The 19,769-nt window shown below is 40.8% G+C and overlaps 1 protein-coding gene across 3 annotated transcripts in view; it reads left to right on the top strand.

Moving 5' to 3' along the window:
* FMN2 (formin 2) overlaps positions 1–19,769 on the top strand; it is a 285,407-nt gene that overhangs the window by 50,239 nt on the left and 215,399 nt on the right. For all 3 annotated transcript variants that reach the window (XM_040967978.1, XM_040967977.1, XM_040967979.1), the window contains exon 3: positions 12,014–12,161. In XM_040967978.1, the coding sequence (XP_040823912.1) occupies positions 12,014–12,161 (148 nt within the window). The remainder of the gene's footprint in view (positions 1–12,013; positions 12,162–19,769) is intronic.

Here is a 19,769-nt window from a genome sequence, read left to right as displayed (position 1 = left end):
TGTATTCCCATTTATTCCCATACATTATAAGGTTTTGGCACTAAGAGGGTTGAAACTTGACCCAATTATAATGGCTGGGAGGAGAGGCTAACCATTCCTTAGGTCAAGCAGGTGGGGTGCATTTGCATGGTAATTGCCAACGCAGGCTTCCTTACAAAAGCTGCGTCTGCTCTGGTTGTCTGCTTCCCAACTCGCGGGTGAGCCTTCCTCTACCTGTCCTCCATAATTGCTACCTTTCACCCTCACGAGGAGGCTGGACCCATAGGATTGCTTTACCTTGTGACCTTCTGAAACCGTAAGCCAAAACAAACTCCTTCTTCTGTGTGTAGTTTTAGGTGTTTCATTGCAGTCACGAAAACTTGCGTGATCTGGATACATCTACCCCAGGACTGGGGGATGTGTCCTCAAGGCATGTGGAGCTTGGCCTGCTCGCGGAGGTTTCTCGGCAGCGAGAGGTGTAGGGAAGGTTTCCGAGGCGTTCGGCTTTAGAAAACCGGGTATTCAAAACCAAACCTGAAATGGAAATGGTTTCTGAGACCCTTTGCTCGAAGTGGCAGAGCACCATGGAGCTGGCATGTCTTGGTGCCTAGCAGGCCAGCATTCCGCCTCACAGGTGTGCTTCGGGAAAGTTAGACTTGACCTTCCTAGACTGCCACTTAGAAAAAAAACCAGTTCACTCGGTGTAGGCTGTTTGCACTTGATGTTCAAGAACTTGCTCTGTGCACTACTATGCCACCACTTCACTCCGTAAATGCTATTGGCTGTATCTTTTAAAATAGTATCTTGACAGAAGATGGATTTCACGCTTAAATGTAGAACATGTTTACCTGAAGGCAAGATAGAAGATGATGGGGAAGGAGGGGGGAGATTAGATCCTACATCCATGTGGATGTATTCCTTCCATTGCTCTTCCCTATCCACTTTTGGTACCAAGAATGAGGAAAGCGAATCAAAGGATTACTGGGGTTTTTATTTCTTTTGTCCTATGCCTTGGTCTTCAGGTTTTACTTGAGGGCCAGGCACTTTGCTGCATGTTTAACATCACCACTTTACTTGTTTTTACTTGTTTTAACTCACTCAATTGGTGTTGTCTGTGGAAATTGATAGGAAGGTGAGTTGTTTGCCCAAAGTTCACACAGTTTTGCAAACGGCAGAGTTTCCACCTGAGAAGGCTGATGCCACATGCGATACTTTCACTGCCATCTCCGGGCCCCTGTTCTGGTCTGCCGTCCCTCTAGTCCAAGCTGCTTGTGCCTGGATTCCGGCAGTGTCTTGCAGTAGGCTTCAAAGGGTTCTGCTTCTCCGTCCCCAGATCGCTTTACCTTGAAACAGCAGTCAAATCTTGTGTTTCCTAGAGAAGGTCTCAGCTCTGGACCCTGCCACGGCTCTGATGTGACGTCTGCAGGGGCTCTGGTTCACTCCAGGCTGGGTGCGCAGCCTCTTCCTTTGCTGTTCTCTTCCACTCTGCTTTGTTCCTTAGGCAGCTTCCTCAAGTTCTTGGTCTCACTTCTGGAAACATCTGACTGACTGATCTGAGGGTGGGCCCTGAGAATGTGTCCCAACCAGCCAGGTGTGGGAAGCCTTGCTCTAGAAGAGGAGTTCTCTGAATGATAGTCACTGGGTTTGGAGACTGCTCTGAGTGTGTGTTCTTTCTGTAACTCAAAGGCTGTTCTACCTTTGAATTATCGAGGGTTTCAGCCAAGCGAATGAGAGACGCACTACGAGAGCTGAAGGACGGAAAGCCCCGGATGCTCGTTAGGGCCTTTGGCTAACTTGTCCTGTGTAATTGGGAAGCTGTGCTGCTGACAGGGGGCTGCGCTCTGCAGGTGATGAACAGCGTCTCAAGTGGAATTAATACCACTTTAGTTCTCAGGCGATGGTTCTTGGTTTAACTCCTTCATTGTTCTTATTTGCAAAAAAAAATTCTTGAGCTGGAAATGGAGGTGTTCAATTCAGATATTTAACTGAATAAAACCCTAATTTTTTTTTTTTTTTACACAAAATAGTATGCTCTATATTGTTCAGTATTTGCTGAATCTATAGCGATAGTTCACAGGGTTTGACATTGATATTTTTTTCTTTTGAAATGCACTTCTGACATACAAGGTGTTGAACTACATGAAGGCCATGCATGGGCTGTTAAATTTTGGACTAAGATAGTCATTTGCATTTTTCAAACAGCCCTGTAATATTTACAAAAAATTTAGGAATCCTTTTTGGGTACATATTCTAGACTAAGCAGTTATTATGTATGCATATCTGGATAAAGCTATTTTTTACAGGTTAATTTTTATAAAATTTGATTATTTTAATATAAATTCAAAGTATTTTTCATAATTTGAATTTGTGAATTATAAATTACAATAGTTAAAATGTATATTTTTTAAATTTATGAACATATAAATTTTATGTTTTAGAATTTTATAAATTTTAATAAAATTTTAATAAATTTTTATAAGCCAATAGCTCTGTGTTCAATACAAAGGTATTGAACACATATTTCTGATTTGACTTGTGAGGCATCTGATTGTACCTCATGTATACTTATAAAGTGAGAAAGACCATATTAGTGTAAAAGTATTACATTTGTTCTGTTAATTCAGCATTTCTACTATATTGTTTTGGTGCAACATTAATTTTGATTTTATTTTCCCAGTTTCTGTCAAGTAGTATATTAAATTTCAGTTTCATCTTGGCATATTTCTAAGCTCAGCAAATATAGCAAGTAAGGTGCTATGTTGCAGTCAAAAATAGAGCTCAGCCTGCTATTGTAAATTTCTTTTCATTCCTAGACCAGGATTGAAGTACCAATTCTTTAGTCCTGCCCTCTGCTGGTCATTTCAAATTATGCAAGAAAAATTTTCAGACTTCATTCTCAATGTTATGAATTTCTTTCTTATGTCATTTAAAAATACTGTTCTGACATAAAAACTTTAAATAAAAGTTCTTTGGTTCTTTGGGCAATAATTGTGTGATCTTTGTAGTGCTTTTTTAATGACCGTATTAATAGTGTTTCTTGTGTGAAAATTTTGGCAGAAATACGTGTGATGGGGATTTAACTATGTTTAAGAATATGTATTATGTCATTTATGAATGCATGTGTGTTCTAATTATAGCCATATAAAGCATATAAACTAACATTAAAACTAATATACATAGTGGGTTTTGTTTTCATTTCAAAATGCTAGCACTGTCAGGTAGATGTACTGGAAATGACTCATTCAAGTCTCTTGATGGATTAAAATAATGCGTTTTCCCTTTTCACTAAGAAATATTTCAGGAGCTGCTGTTGTGATGTGGTGGGGTATTTGCCGTTTTTGATGCTGGCCTCCCACCTTAGAGTTCTGGCTCTGTTCCCAGCTTCCTGCTCATGTACTTGGCAAGGTGGTAGGTGATGGCTCAAGTGCTTAGGACTCTGTTAACCTATGAGGGGGACCTGGATGGAATTTTAGGACCTGGCTTTGGTCTGCATCAGCCCCAGGTGTTGCAGCTGTTTGGGGAGTGAATAAATGGAAAGAAAAATCTCTCTCCCTGTTTCTGTGTCACTTGTACATCCTTACAGATATCTTAGTTTGCTGAAGGATTTTCTCCCTGAATTAAAGAATTGACTTTTCTTGAATTACGTTTTTGGCTTCAAAGATTTGTCCTAAGCTTTGTATAGGAAGCCATATTAAGTCATTAAGCTCACGGATATCTTCAGATCTGATGGACTATAGAGCAAAACTTGAGGTCATCTACCTATCAGTTAGCAGACAACAAATTGTATAGATGGAAACTGATTAGTCTCTTCTCCACTCAGCGGTAAAGTGATTATTCATGATGGAAGACATCAGGCTAGGGCCTGGAGCAATAACCGAGTGGCTAGGGTTCTTACCTTGGTTGCGCCGGGATCCCATATGAGCGCCAGTTCTAATCCCATCGAGCTCCATGCTTGTGGCCTGGGAAAGCAGTCAAGGATGGCTCAAATCCTTGGGACCCTGTATCCGCGTAGGAGACCTGGAAGAAGCTCCTGCTCCTGGCTTTGGATCGGCTCAGCTCTGGCCATTGTGGCCAATTGAGGAGTGAGTTATCGGATGGAAGATCTTCCTCTCTGTCTGTCCTCTTCACTGTAGATCTGCCTTTCCAATGAAAAAAGAAATCTTTAAAAAAAGGACAGCATGCCATCTCTTGTTCTTAGCACTGAGAAGCAACAGTGTCTGTATGCATGAGGAAGGTTTGTACAAGGTAAGATGAAGGAAAATACAATGAAAATGTACCTTGCCCATGTTAAGAAGGAGACTGATCTTCATAATTATCAGAGAAGTGATTCAAATCTAGGTCTGAAACATCTTCTCTTAAAACATTTCATTGATTATGTTGAATCCTTCACCCTGTCTGAGGATGACCACAAAAGCCCGGGATCACCAATGATGTTAGCAATTCACAGAGGGCTTCAACCGTTTCATTGTCTGTAGCTGCAGAAAATAATAGGCAAAAAGCATTATGCCGTTGAACTTTCTTCCCATTGGCGCTATGTGAGCCCGTAGATTGCATAGATAAATTTGGTGGGTCCAAGTTCCAATTTACATTTGATTAAGTTCTTGGATCATTATGAATAACTTATTGAAATCTTTTATCCTCTTTTATTACATTTGAGCTGTGCAGATCAAACTAACCTTAATTTTTTAGTGTTTTATTTTTTTTAATTGTAATGAGTATTTAAGAGACTTTGTGATTTGTAGACACAGTGACAGACCCTCCTTCCTTCTTTCCCCCTCCCAAGGTGCTTCCCTCTCTCTCCTTTTTAACTTTTAAGATAACGTATTTTGGATTCATATTGTAGTAAAAACTCAATACTTCTTCAAGCAAGAAGTTGAATAAGAAAAAAGCAAAGAAATCTTAATTTAGTGGGAATATAGGCAATGGATATGAACAGTAAATGAATAGCAAAAATGACCATTTCACCCAAATGTAGCAGATTTTAAAGTAATCATAGACCTTTAATACTATGACAGTATAACATGGAGATTTGTAGTTTTCTTATGTTTTATCTTTGGTTTTGGTATCAAAGTAATGCTAGTCCCAAAGAAAAAGTGTGGCAGAGTTCCATTCCTGTTCAATATTTTGGAATAGTCTGAAGAGTGTTGGAGTTATTCTTTGAATGTTTTTTAGAAATTCAGTAGTAAAACACTCCTTTTCCGTGATGGAAGATTTGATTTCTGCTACAGTCGCATTGCTTGCTATAGATCTATTCAGTTTGTCTATATCTTCTTGATACATTCTTGGTAGGGTGTATGAATCAAGGAATTTATCCATTTCCTCAAGGTTTTTGAATTTCTTAGTTTATAGTTCTTACATAGTTTCTTATGGTCATTTAAATTCCAGTGGTGTTGGTTGTAATGTCTCCTTTTGCTAGTCTAATTTTATTGAGTTTTTCCTTTTGTTTTTCTGACTAGAGGTTTATCCATTTTGCTTATCTTTTCATAAAACTGACTTTTTGTTTTATTGATCTTTTTAACTTTTTTATAGATTCAATTTCATGAATTTCTTCTATGATCTTTGTTATTTCTTCTTTTTGAAGTTTTCCAGGTGCATCATTAGATCTTTAATTTGAGGCATTTCTGTCTCTTTTTAAGTGTGAGCACGTCATACCATGCACTTCCCTCTTAATACTGTTTTTGCTATGTCCCATAGGTTTTGATGTGGTGTTTCCATCTTCATTTATTTCTAGGAGGTTTTAAATTTTCTCTTTAATCTCTTCAATGACTCATTGTTCATTCAGTAGCACTTTGTGTGATTTTTTAAAGTATTTTTGAGTGTTCTAATTATTCCTGTTGTTGCTTTCTAGTTTTATTGCTTTTTGGTCTGAGAAAAAAAAATATGATTTCAATTACTTTAAATTTTTTGAAGCTGGATCTGTGACCTGGTATGTGATTGATGACAAAACAATGGCTGAGACTTCAACTTCTCTTTCTGTGAAAATAGACATGGCAGGAACTTTATGTGCTACTTCTGCTTGATATGTTTTTTTTTTTTTTTCCCTGAGCAAATTGTTAAACTTCACTGTTAGCTGACTAAGCCCCTGTGTGTGAAATCTGGGTTCGCAGCAAGGAGAGTTTTACAAAAGCATGAGTGTAGCTTCTTGCACTTTTCTTTTTGCTTGAGAAAATGGTTGTTCTGGGCACGTAGCTGTTCCCCTCCCCACAGGAGTCTTACTGCTGTCTGATTCTGTGCTTCAGAACTAGAGAGCATCAGTCCATCACCGTCACCTTGCAGGCTTGTCCCTGAGACAGCAGCAGGGGAGCAGTGGTTACACTTCTCTCAACATCAGCAGGCAGCCCTTTTCTTACTTTTTTTAAAAATTATTTTATTTTTATTGGAAAGTCAGATACACAGAGAAGAGGAGAGACAGAGAGGAAGAGCTTCCGTCTGATTCACTCCCCAAGCAATCGCAACGGCCAGAGCTGAGCCAATCTGAAGTCCGTAGCTAGGAGCATCTTCCACATCTCCCACGCGGGTGCAGGTCCCAAAGCTTTGGGCCGTCTTGGACTGCTTTCCCAGGCCACAAACATAGAGCTGGGTAGGAAGCGGGGCTGCCAGGATTAGAAACAGCATCCATATGGGACCCAGGTGTGTGTAAGGATAGGACTTTATGCGCTAGGCTACCGCGCTGGGCCTTATTCTTTTTTGGAGAAGATGTGGGAACCACTGTAAAGTGTGCTTCATTGTGCCCTCCATCTAAATCACTGCTGAGCCTGTGTTTTTTCCAGGTCCAGTCTGAATTTACGTGCTCTTCTCCGAGCTCTTTACATAGGAAGAGTTCATTTTAAAAATGCACTATTTTTGTTTGCCTTAAGAGTGCGTTTAACTCCTTCTCATAACTCAGAATCAGTTTCCTTTTATAGTACCGTAGTTGTGGGAAACCAGTGCCACAGCAGGCCTTTTCTTTGCCTCTTCTGTATTGGTAGTGCCAAGAGGGGTGTGGAAGAGTGCGGTGGGCAGGTTCTTTACACTTAAACTGCTTTCATTTCCTCATTTGTCCCACAAATAATGCCACGCAGGAATTTCTTCTTCCCAGGTCTCTTCCCCATTTTGATCAAGTTGGCACTATTAGCTATGCCTGGTTCTTGTAGGAGCTGAATAATTCAGCTAAGATAATGTGCCTGGAAAAGAAGTCATGCTAGAATACCAGTTCAGGAATTCTATTTCTGGAACCCTTGCCGCTCTATGCAGAGTGACACCTGCCACTAGCTTGGCATATCTGAGCCTCTTGACCTTCTGGAGTGCCTGGTTGGCTTTTCAGCACCTCTCGTTTCCTTACTCAGAGCCACTAGTGATGGTGCGGAAAGCCACACAATGGTGGCAGAGGAATCCACTGAACTTTCCAAAGGCTGTCGGAGCTGTCTGCTTACTGCTTATGGCTTGGCGGCCATTTCAGTCGTACACAATGGCTGTCTACTGTCAGCTCTTCCTCTTGGTTTCTCAGCAGTCATCCAACCCACACCCACTCAATCTGAGCTTTTTCTAGTGTAACTGGGAAGTCTGCAGTTTTATGTGTCCTCAGCTGCCTCTTATATTCACGTTTCTTGCAAGATTTTAGGAAGACATTGTTTTCCTGTTCCAATTTGGATTTTATTATCTAATTCTCAGTTCTATCAACGACATTGAAAATATTTCTAGAAAGATGTGTATGCTGTATTGGTTTGAAGAATTACTCTTTTTTTTTTTGAGGGTTTAACCAATTGGTCAACACTTCCTGAAAACTCATGTTATCTTGGATTGCCACAAATCACTATTTTTCCCCCTCCTTTTCTCATTGCCAGCATGTAGAGGTTTCCCAACATAAAATCTTTAGATTTCTTCTCCCTGCCCTGTCTCCTGCTTCTTTTTTTTTTTTTTTGGGGGGGGGGTCTGTGTATATACTAACTTGCATGTGAATTCCAACCTCTTCTACAACCTCTGTGCATCTCTGCCTGTTGAAGGTTTTCACCTGCAGGTTGCGCTTCTTAGATTCTGCGTCTGAAACCAGACTCCTCAAAATGTCTTTGTGTGGTCCCACTCTTATGCAATGGCTTTACTGTGGTGCTTTTTCCCGTGTGCAGAATATTTCTGACTTTGATCATGGCACAGTGAAGTGTCAGCCGTGTCCTCCCAGCTGCTCATTTGGCCTGCTGAGCCAGTTAGGTTACATCCACCCCTCTGCATTATGGGTTCCCCGACTTCCCATCTTCCTGTTCCAGATGACTCATTTTTTGCTATAATCTGGTCTGATTCATTTCACCTTAGTTCTCAAAGCTTAATGAGAGCTCAGCATTCCAACCCAATTTAATACATGCCCTGAGAGCATTGAAGGCCCCCAGACTTCCTGTATTTGTCTTTTTTCTCTTGCTCCTTCGGTTGGATGAGGCTCATTGTTTCATGTGCACTTAGTATTTCTTAATCTCTGATTTTTTTGTTTTTGTCAGGAAGTGTTTTTTCTATTGCTTTGGGGTTTAACTTAATGGTTTTTATATGTTTTAATTTAAAATTCTACCTTTGGAAAAGTCTTACTTCCTTTTTTCTTCCAGGAAGGTTTTTCTGATAACCTCAATTAGAAGAATCAAACTTTTTAAAAAATTACTATTCATGGGAATTTTTCTCAAGGTACACGTTATTCTTTTTTATAGTAGCTTTATACTTTTTATAATAGTCCATGAAATATTGCCCAAAGAACTATAGGGTTTTAATTTACATATACTTGTATTTGAATACAGGCCTGTTTACCCTTGTAGGTTTATTATTTTGGACAAGTTATTTGTGCTTTTAGTTTTTCTCATCTGTAAAATAAAATGGATTTTGATAAGCATCAGATTAAATGCTTGTCACTTATGTAAAAAAAGATTATAGACTGTATGGTAGAATCCCTAATTGGATTGGAATATTGGTCATGCTATGAATTGTGGCTTATTCTCCATGGCCATGATTCCTAGTTAATAGGATACAGAGCTAATGATATTTACTACATGAAATGCAAAGGAATTAAGAGCATGCAAATTACAATATGGGTGGCAGCAACTTGTGTCATTGTTTTTGTTGTTACATTAATGCAAGAATTTCTACCAGTGTTCATATATCATCTCATTCAGTCTCAATTACCAAAAAGTGTTTTGAGCCGATTGTATTGATTTATAGTGGAGAAGGGAAAACTTTACTACTACCTTTTTAGAAAAATATGGGCTATGATTTTAGTTTTGTGGTTTAAATTTCTAGTGATTTTGTTTAATCATGATAAAAGAAACATGTAGCAGAAGATTCATAATATGTTCATATCCACAGGGTCTACCCACTTTAAAAATACTGTATAGCGTATGCCTCAGGAGAGCTCGTTTTCTAGTAGAGGGGACGGAGCAGATAGACGTTGTCTGAGAGAAAGATCACAGTTCAAGCAGAGGAAAAGCTTGTGCAAACATGGAAAAGAGGGAACACAGACCACGCTCTAGAAAGAAGGCATTTGAACTGGCACTTGAAGGTTAAGCAGGGGTTTACACAGTAGGGAAGATCTGGTTTCTACCTTACAGGCATGGGGTTCTGGAAAATTCTTGGCTATTAAGGAAGTGCTGAGCAGTCATAGAAGCCAAGAAAAGGCAGGGTGGGATGAGGAAGGGTGATTTCAGAGGATAGAAGGAGCCAGGGATGGGCACGTGGCCGTCATCATGGGCGTCCTCACGTAATATGAGCAATTCTGTCTGACTAGCATCACTGAGACCTCAGAAGCTTTTCCTAGGAATGATTGAACATGCCTGTCTTTGCTTTGGATGAAGATGACTTATTCCAGGCAGAAGAATGAGGGATGATGCAGTGAATGTAAGATTATTGAAATACCTAACTAGCTCTGAGAGCCCAAAGTGATTGGAATGAGTGGGAAACAAATAGCAGAAACATATCTGAGAAGTGATTGGTTGGTGGTTTGCAGGGTTGTCTGGTTCCAGAGATTGGATAGACAATGCCTTATTCTTTATTTCAAAATTTTTAAACAATTTACAATTTGTTAGGCTGTAAAAATTACAGAAGTTGAACAACCCGTAATTTGTTATTCTGTTCCTTAGCTATATTATACAGAAAGCTGACCATCTGGGTACTGCTTTGTTAACTCCAATTCTATGCCAGATATTTTAATAGTGGCTAAAGCTTGGAGTTTTTATGAATCTGCATTGCTGAAATGTTCAACTGGGTCAGAAGCTGATTAAAGACTATTTGTTTACTTTTCAAATCAAAGGATGCATAAGACTTATTGATTGCCTGCAGGAAACATGTAAAGAAGTTTCCTTTTTAAATTAATCCACATATCTTACACTGCATTTCAAAGGAAGTGCTAGGGAGCAGGTGCTGAGTCAGAAACTGGTTCTAGTCATGTTGTAGGAAGCACAGCAGACTGTAATGTCTGAAATAGGGATTGTGGACTAACTTCATAGGAGAGATTTCCAGCTGCTGACCTGGCTGCAGATTGACCTGGCTGGAGCTCCTGGTTGGTTCTGTATGGGAAGGGAGAGCATCTGCTTTTGTAATAGGAAGATCTGATGCAAAACAGAGAAGACCTGTCTTCAGAAAAGAAATTGTAACGTTTTGATTAAAATGGAATGTGAACATCTGCAGGTCAGAGGAAATCACTGATGACAAAAGATATCACTGATTGCATAAATATTTTTTTAAAGACTTATTTTATTTTTATAGGAAAGTCAGATATACAGAGAGGAAGATCTTCTGTCTGATGGTTCACTCCCCAAGCAGCCGCAATGGCTGGAGCTGAGCTGATCTGCAGCCAGAAGCCCAGCGCCTCTTTCGCATCTCCCATGCAGGTGCAGGTTCCCAAGGCGTTGGGCCATCCTCATCTGCTTTCCCAGGCCACAAACAGGGAGCTGGATGGGAAGCAGGGCAGCCAGGATTAGAACCCATGCCAATATGGGAATTTGGTGCGTTCAAGGCGAGGACTTTTGCCACTGGGCCATGGTGCTGGGACCCATCTTTGCATTTTGACCTTGCTGTTATTGCAGTAAATTTTGTTACATAGTTTTTGTTATGTATTTATTTTTGGTATATTTTTGTTATATGTTAAATTTGTTAAATAAATTGCAGGAACAGCAAGAATTTGGCCATTGGTTAAATTATGCATTTTATAGTCTAACCTAGTGCTGAGTGTGTGTGTGTGTGTGTGTGTGTGTGTGTGTGTGTGTGTGCATTTCATGTTTTGCACAGTTTATTCTCTTTGCTTTACTGATAATGGTCAGAGATATTAGGGAGAAACACTTGAAAAGGAAAATGTCGCAAACACAATATAGAACATTGATACACTGAGTGTACGTGTCATAAAATGGTTAAACATATTCTGTAGTAGTAATGAGAAGTTATCCCTGGTGTGGCCTTTGAGAGATTTCTAGTTTGTCTTTTGGTGCTAGGTGCTTGGAACCTTCTTCAGGTTCTGCCCAGGTTCTGTTAGTCTTCAGTTAGCAATGCCCACTTCGCCAGAAGATCCTCATCGACTTTTTTTGTTTTAATTCTTGGCAAGGTCATTTATTTCATTAAGATTTCTTTCCTGATTAGTTTCTAGCTTGGACTGAAGTTATGCTCGTTTCCTAGGTCTTTTGTTGTTGAAGACAAGGCTCCTGTTACCATCCTGGTGGCCAAGTACAGCCTGTTCTTTGACATTCCTACAAGCCTTGGAACTATTTTTAAAGGGACATCATATTCAAATGACTTAAAGATTCTAGTTCAAGAACTATTAAGTGTGTACACTCTCATGTTATAATTCCTTATCTCCTTCCAAGTGAAGACATATTTTACACTTGAAAAGAAATGGAGACAAAACTTAGATATGAAAATAAAATCTGTGAAATAATGTATATACTATGAATCAGTGAAGAATGGCATAAAAATGCTGTCTTAATGATTTATTCATGTCTTTGGAACTTTATATAGAAATGATTTTACAATAAAGCAGTCCAGGTTTATTTTATGATGGAATTAATTAGCATTTAAACATTTCCTGTTTTAAATATAGCAAGATCAACTTTACACCTGGGCTGCAGTTAGTCAACCCACACACTCGCTGGATTACTCAGAAGGGCAGTTTCCCAGGCGAGTCCCGTCAGCATGGCTACCATCCAAACCTCCTGATGAAGAGCACAGGCCCAAGGAGTCTGAACCAGGTAGGAGGACGTGGGAAAGGGAAGGCTCGGAAAGCGTGCGGCCTGAGTGTGTCTAGGCTCTCCTGGGTAGTGAATATGTACTTTTTTCCCTAAGTGATTTTTTGTGTATAATTTGCAGACAATTTAGAATCACTGGAGGCTTATCAAACTGAAGATTCTTCCACCACAAATTTAAGGGTGCTGAGTTTGAGTGTTGGCGGACAGGACATTGAGATTCTCCAGGAATTACTTTGTACACTGAATTTGGAGGATTCCTCCCTCAAGGCTTCCAGCCACACCCAGAGTTATCTTTTCCTTAAAATATTTATTTTGCTTCCTTTATCTCTTTCTTCCTTTTATTGTTTTCAAGTATTTTATGGCCCTGGCTGGGAAGGTAGTAGGTTAGCATCAGCTCTTTTTTTTTTTTTTTTTTTCTTTTGAGGAATTTCAGATGCAGCTTGATCCCTAAGCTTGATGCTAGGAAAATGCCCTGTCACATGGAATTGAGAATCACATTTGTGTGCCAGCATCTTATGACATTTTGTTTTATCCTTAATTTTTTCCCCCTCATTTTGTGTGATACATTTTCAACTTTCTCTGGGTGGACTGGCTAGGAAAAATGACTTCTGATGCGTGAGTGAAGAGTGACTAGAATGGCATCATGGCTATTTCAAATCTCTCCCCACCTCCACAAGATTTTTCGAAATGGTAGCATGGAAGTTAGAGTTAAACTTGTTTAAAATCTGTTTTGATTGAGTCACAGAGAGAAAACTACTTCTAAGAAAATTAAGTTGTATTTATAGTAAGAAAGTAGAACACAAGGGCATTGAGAATCCCGTAGAGCAATGGTCTTGCAGAGATGGTGGGGCAGGGGATTCTCCAATGTGCTAGGACCCCATGAATATACTGTTAGTTTTAAAAGGAAAAGCACACAACGAAGGTGCTGATCCCATTGGAAGATCTATCAGCTTTATTGAGACATTTTGTAACTGATATTTTTGTCCTCTGTTTTGTGTCATTGTTTTGGCTGATGTTTTCATGTTTTTCTTCCCTACCATGTCTTTGTTGTTCTAACTGAAATGTTTACATCCTAAAATTTTAGGATAATTTTTAATATGTATAGAACACTTTGGTACTTTTGTTCATATTGGAGGAACACTTGATGGAAAGATCATTGAAAATGATAATCTGAATTTGAATTTTAGTTTGGTGAAACCTGATAGTTGGAATTGAGACCAGCAAGTTTGTAATCTTAAATCTTCATTATTTGATAGAACTTTCACTATATCAGAGCAAGTAATTTTTAATACAATAACTTGTCTCCTTTTAAACTATGCGTTCTTGAAGAGGATGATGGAGGTAAGTAGAAGGTAATTCAACGTAGTGCCTTGTTTCTTCTGCAGTTGATCTCTTGGGGCATTCTTTTGTGCAGAATGAGCAAATGGTATTTTCTGAACTTTTTTTGCTGCCATTCTTTTTGTTTGGAAAACACTTCTCTTTGGTGGCCTCATCTCCCATTGGGTGACGTCATTTTCTAGGAGACATCCCAGTTTCTCCCCCCATCCTTTTTTTAAAAAAGGATTTATTTTTTTTTTATTGGAAATTCAGATTTACAGAGATAAGGGGAGCAATAAAGAAAGATCTTCCATCTGCTGGTTCATTCCCGAAGTGCCTCAGCGGCGACTGGAGCTTAGCCTATCTGAGGCCAGGAGCCCAGAGCCTCTTCTAGGTTTCCCATGTGGATGAAGTGTCCCAAGGCCTTGGGCCATCCTCCACTGCATCCCCAGGGTACAAGCAGGAGCTGCACAGGAAGTGGAGCAGCAAGGATGTCAACCGGTCCCCATATGGTATGCCGGCGCATGCAAGGCAAGGACTTTAGCCACTAATGAGAAACTTCCCCCTTTGAGACATACAATCTTAAGAGTAAAAATGGCAACATTATAGAGAAAGCATTGCAGAAAACCTAATGCTGTTTTATATTGCTTGCAAGTTTTGATAATGTCATTATCAAGAGTGATAAATAGTTGCCATGTAATTAACCCGAGACTGCATGTTACTATGAGCAACATTATGGTTAAACCCACTACATACAACACTGACGCCTTTTCAACTTTGATTTACATAGAAGATTTTAATGACTTTTTTTTTTAAAGAGACTTATAGATCCATCTTAGAAAATGAAGAATTTCTTTTTTGCCTTTTGTCTTCCAGAGGCTCCTAAAATTGAGTACTAGTTTACATGTGTAGCTAATTCAAGTATATATACATATATTAATGTGTCTTCTGTCTTACTTACGTGTCTTTAAAATTTTTAATTTTAATAATCATTACAACGGTTGAGGGGTTGTAGACCAATGTAGGCCTCTGAGAATGGAGAAGATTGAGGTAGGAGGAAAAGTGGGTGAGACAAATGTTTTCATTTTCCCTCCTGTGTCCCGGGAAGTGGTGCAAGTACAGCACTGCTTGCTGTCCGACTGCAGAGGTGCCAGGGGACAGAGACAGGCTTTGGATGTTGCCTCAGAGTCTCCAGTGAGGGGAAGTATATTCCGAGAGTCTTACTTGAGTGATCTTGATCGTTCTCACCAGAGGGAAACAATTCTTTGTAAGGCCTATTGACTGTCCCTGTGTACCTCAGTGTGTCCATGGACCAAGGTGTTTGCTGTAAAGCCTGGCCTGCAATGTTTTCAACCTGCCCTTCCTTCCATCCTTTAAAGAGGCACTTGAAGTCTTCTGTTAGCTGAAGACTGATGAACTAGCTGTCCTGTCTTTCATACACATCTTGTTATTTTCTCTGTTTTTGCACAGGAGTGCAGCTGCCTAGCCAGTCTTGCCCTCAGCCCTGACTCTAATGTCAATCATCAGGTGCCATGGCTTAGCTCAGCTCAGCTGGGCTTCAGACCTGACGTGTGTACGTGGGCAGGTGCTGTAGCCTCATTGGGGCAACCCCAAAGAATCTCTAACAGGCACTTCCCAAACTTTGGCTCTTGCACATTCCATCAGGTGCTGCAGCCCAGCCTTGTGTGGTTTACTCCCAGCTCTGACTCCTGCATGGACCTTAGGTACTGAAGCCTAGTCTAATTGACCCCAAAGATCCCCTGCCAGGCCTGCCGCCAAACACAGCTCCTGTGAGTTTCAGCAGGTGCTGTGACCTAGCCCTGTTGGGTTCACCTCCATCCCCTGTTCTCTTGTGTGTTGGTGAGTGTGTTGGCTTGGCTAAGAGAGGTACTCTGGATTCTCCCATCTATTCTACCCTTTCTCAGCTCCCTTGATTATTTGCAGGAATAGTGGTCTGTGGAAGCCCTTAGAAATCATTTCATGCATGTCAAATGAGCCCTTACTGGCCCCCATCCTGATTTGTCCCCTGACCTCTATCCTCTGTCCTGGACAATGTGTGGCCCTCCCAGGTACTGTTCCCTCACCCCACTTCCCTCCATCCTGTTGCAGGCAGAGGTGATTCTCACATTATCTTATTTTTACTTTTAGAATTTTCTCATGTGTGTTGATGATGGCCTGCACATTCTCTATACACACCTGTTAAAGTGAGATCTTGGTACCTCTCCCCATTAGTGAATTAAAAAAGGCTTTTGCTCTTATCATCTGTATTAGTTAGGCATTGTCTCTGCAGGTGAGCTGATGGTATTAAAATTAATGTTTGAAGTCTGTAGACTGCCTTCTGAGAAAGTAAACCTGACTGGGAATGAAATTGGCATGTAATCTGCTCCAAAAGTTGGTGGCAGAAACATAATAAGAAGAAATCTTTCTGGTTTATCTTGTTTACTCTTTATCTTCACTCTTCGTTTCCCCTTACATCCATGTTCCACCACCTTCCCACACCCATGGTGGTTTTCTTTTTTGGAATGTCACAATGTGTCATTTAGAGCTATACCATCTCATTTGTGATTTATGAATCATCTGTCTCTATATACATGTCTTCCCTAGACTTCCAGTGTTCTAAGGGCTCTGGACCTATAATATATAGTTCAGTATTTGCGTGAATGAGGATCATTTGCTGAGAAAGATCAAAACAAATAAAATATCAACAAATGAATGCAAGATCTGAGGGAGATTTTATATGTGTGATCCAAAAACTCACTGACCATTTTAGAGGATCCTGATCAGATTTCAAAGGTCATTTATCATATTTACAGAAAATTAAAGAGACAGTTAATTTGTTTTCAGGTTTGTAGGGAGCAGATTCAAGGTATGTAGGTGTGAATATAGTTCACGCTTCTTGATTCATTTATGGAAAATCAGTGTTTCATTGAGAAGGTAAAGACCAAGAAAGCTAATGGAGGATTGCATTTGGAAGAAAATCTGGGTTCAGTGGGGACTTCAAGAAAATATATTGAAGGAGCTACAGCATAAACATTTAGAAAACTTAAAACAAAATTATGCATTGACTCAATTTTTAATTCACTTTTGTTCCAAAAAAAGATTTGAGTACGTTATAAATGTCTAAGATGGTAAGTGAAAGAATTACAGAGAAACGGACCAAAATAAATGCAATTTAGAGTGAAAAAATAAAATGAAACTGAGATAAGCTAACATGCTGAAATGTGTGTGAAAACCTGAAGACTTTCTTAAAGGTAATGAGGCATTTATCCCTCGGCTCCAAATCAGAACAGTGTGAACATATCCGTATCATTCCGTATCATCTACGGTGTACATGGGATTAAAACCAACACTGCCCATTAGAAACATTTTCTTTGAGCTCTAATATCTAAAATAAGTAACTCTTCCAGTTCCTAATAAAATCAACTCTGTGATATAATACATGTATGGTATTGCTGACTTGTTTCCATGTTTTGTTCCAGTGCTTTGAGACATGTTCACTTGAGGTCGTGCAGGAATTCTATACAGGGCCAATTCTATACTGGGTTATTCATTATATGAAGTGTTATCTCTTATGGATATTTCTCCATTTTTTTTCTATACAAACACAGAACTAGATGATGGGAAATGGAATTAAGAGATAAATTTATTTTGTAGAAATGATCTTGAAATTTGTATAGAAGGAGTCCTCAAGAAGTTCATACCAAATGTATAACACGGAAAAGCTTTATGAATGAGTTCAGATGTTATGCCTGAAAATACAAATAATTTTTAACTCTTTTCCAAAAAATTTTGGAAGCCTAGAACAGTGAGTGTGTGTGTGTTTAAAATTGACTTCCTTTTTTTCTTAGCAAATTAAACCCTATATATGGCTGTCTTGTTGACAGCAAATGGAAGATCTAGAATGTAAAAGAATCAAGCATTACATAGGGTTGTCTTTGTTTAGGAACATTTCAATGTTTACTCTCATCTCCATTTGTAGAAGGACATTCACCTCAGAATTAAAGACATTTGCCATTTATTAGGCATCCAATCATAATTTATGCTCTTGAAATGAAGTTTAATATATGCATTTTGAATGGAATTGACTGAACTTAAACAATGGATTACGTTAAGAATCCTTGCCTTGCATGCACCAAGATCCCATATAGGCGTCGGTTCTAATCCCGGCTGCCCCGCTTCCCATCCAGCTCCCTGCTTGTGGCCTGGGAAAGCAGTTGAGGATGGCCCAAAGCCTTGGGACCCTGTATCCGCATAGGAGACTTGGAAGAGGCTCCTGCTCCTGGCCGGCTGTTGTGGTCACTTGGGGTGAACTAGCATATGGAAGATCTTCCTCTCTGTCTCTCCTCTTCTCTGTACATTTGACTTTCCAAAAAGAAAAAAAATTAAAATAATTTCTGTAAGTTTATTCTTAAAGTGTAATACAGACCATAGTGGTTTCACTGGTTATGCTTTGACTATTAGGTGGGATTGTCTGCCAGTACCAAGGCTGGGCAATTTATGCCCAGGTTAGGAATTAGTTGAGGGGCTTCCATAGATAATTCCACGACATGTGTTTATAATAGGGGGCTGACACCGAATCGGTTTGAAGAGAACAAGAGTGAGAGAAGTGGGTCTGCTAGCAGAATTGTGGGGGCAATGCAGGCTCACTCTTGTGGAACTGCAGCCTCTGCTGCTATCCCAAGAACTGCAAATGGGGTCAGTCCTTGCTGGGGAGCTAAAGGGGCACCCCAGCTGGGTTGGGGTTCCTACTGGTGAGAACAAGAGCAGCAGCTGTGGCTGTACATGGCTACAGACTGCACCAGCGTGGTTGTGCACTGGGACCGGGAAGTGAAGATTAGGCTTGATTCCAGCCGCTGCTAGTACTCGTGAGAGCCAGATTGGGTGTAGAACAGGCCAGAGTAGATCTTGACTTCTGTTGAACTATGTGAAATCTGTGTCTGAGTATTGCTGGTATTGCTGGGACTGCAACACCCAACAACAAGAACCAGGATGGGTGTGGCTGGTTGAGCAAGGCCAGTGTTATTGCCAGGGCAGGAGGTGGACAAAGGCAACCTGGGCCAAGGACCCACTGGTGTGTGTGAGAACTGCCACTTGGATGAGACTCGATGGAGGAGCTTGGGAGACTCCTTCACTGGGACGCAGCCCCTGCAGGAGAGCGCAAGAAGCAAGGCAAGGAGCAGCCCAGGCCGTGCCAGGTTACAGTACCTGCTGGCATATATGTGGGTCATGTCTGGGGACAGACCAGTTCTGGGCCAGCACATAATACCCAGTGGCAGATCTGAGAACCAGAGAAAGGGGCAGGAGGAGCCAGACCAGCCTGCAATACCAGCTAGTTCACGTTAGGACCAGGACAGCAATCAGACCTGGTAGTGATAGGCTGCAGCACCCACCAGCAGGAACTGGAACAGGGGGAATACTAGACTAGGCCAGCTGCATGTGGACGCTGAAGTGAGGCGAATCATGCCAGCCCAGGCCCCACAGGAGCCAGGTACATGAGTCCCAGCGACCAGGACTCTGACAGGGCTGAGGTCCTGGGGCCCATCTTTGTGGTTGGGGCTGGGTTCCTGAGCCCTGGGAATGGGGGAACTGGTGGGGCTTGGGTCACTTGGCTCAGATCCTGGGGTTCACCTTCTATGTGGGTGTTGGTTTTGTGAACTCCAGGGGTGGGGGATATGGTGGGGCTTGGGTCTCCTGGCCCAGGTCCTAGAGCCTGTCTACTAGATGGGTGATAGGGTCATGAGCCCAAGAGTGGAGGATTTGGCTGGGCTTGGGTCTCCTGTTCCGGGTTCTGGGGCCTGCCCACTAAATGGATGTCAGGTTCATGAGCCCCAGAGTTGTGGGATCCAGTGATGCTTGGTATGCCTGGCCCAGATACTTGGACTTGCCTGCAAGAACATATCCTACTTAATGAAAGAGGTGGCTCAGTGGTCACAGCCCAGACCCTGTAAATGGAGAATATGGCAGCTCATTTGGTGCTGTAGCAGAATGAGGAAATCAGAACAAATTGGACAACTACCCCAAACAAGCAATGACAGCAAAACAAAAATCCTTGGTGAATGGAGCCAATGCACATTTGGAAGGTGACATCATCTTTAGATCAATGAAAATGGCAGCATTTCAGCAGTATCCAAACCACTTGGACAGAACCCTCGGAGTATGTACACACCGAGACTCTGGGTTGATGTGAGGTGGCTGTTCCTCATCCCTGGGTACTGGAACATGTGGAAAATCATGAGTGGTTTTCCCTTGTCTCTCTCCTTACCCCAGGAACAACAAGAAGAAATAGCAAATTTG

This window comes from Ochotona curzoniae, unplaced genomic scaffold (assembly GCF_017591425.1).
Source record: "Ochotona curzoniae isolate NIBS_2020 unplaced genomic scaffold, NIBS_Ocur_1.0 scaffold_4683, whole genome shotgun sequence".
In the NCBI taxonomy this organism is placed as follows: domain Eukaryota; kingdom Metazoa; phylum Chordata; class Mammalia; order Lagomorpha; family Ochotonidae; genus Ochotona; species Ochotona curzoniae.
This window is presented reverse-complemented; position numbering and strand designations above follow the sequence as displayed.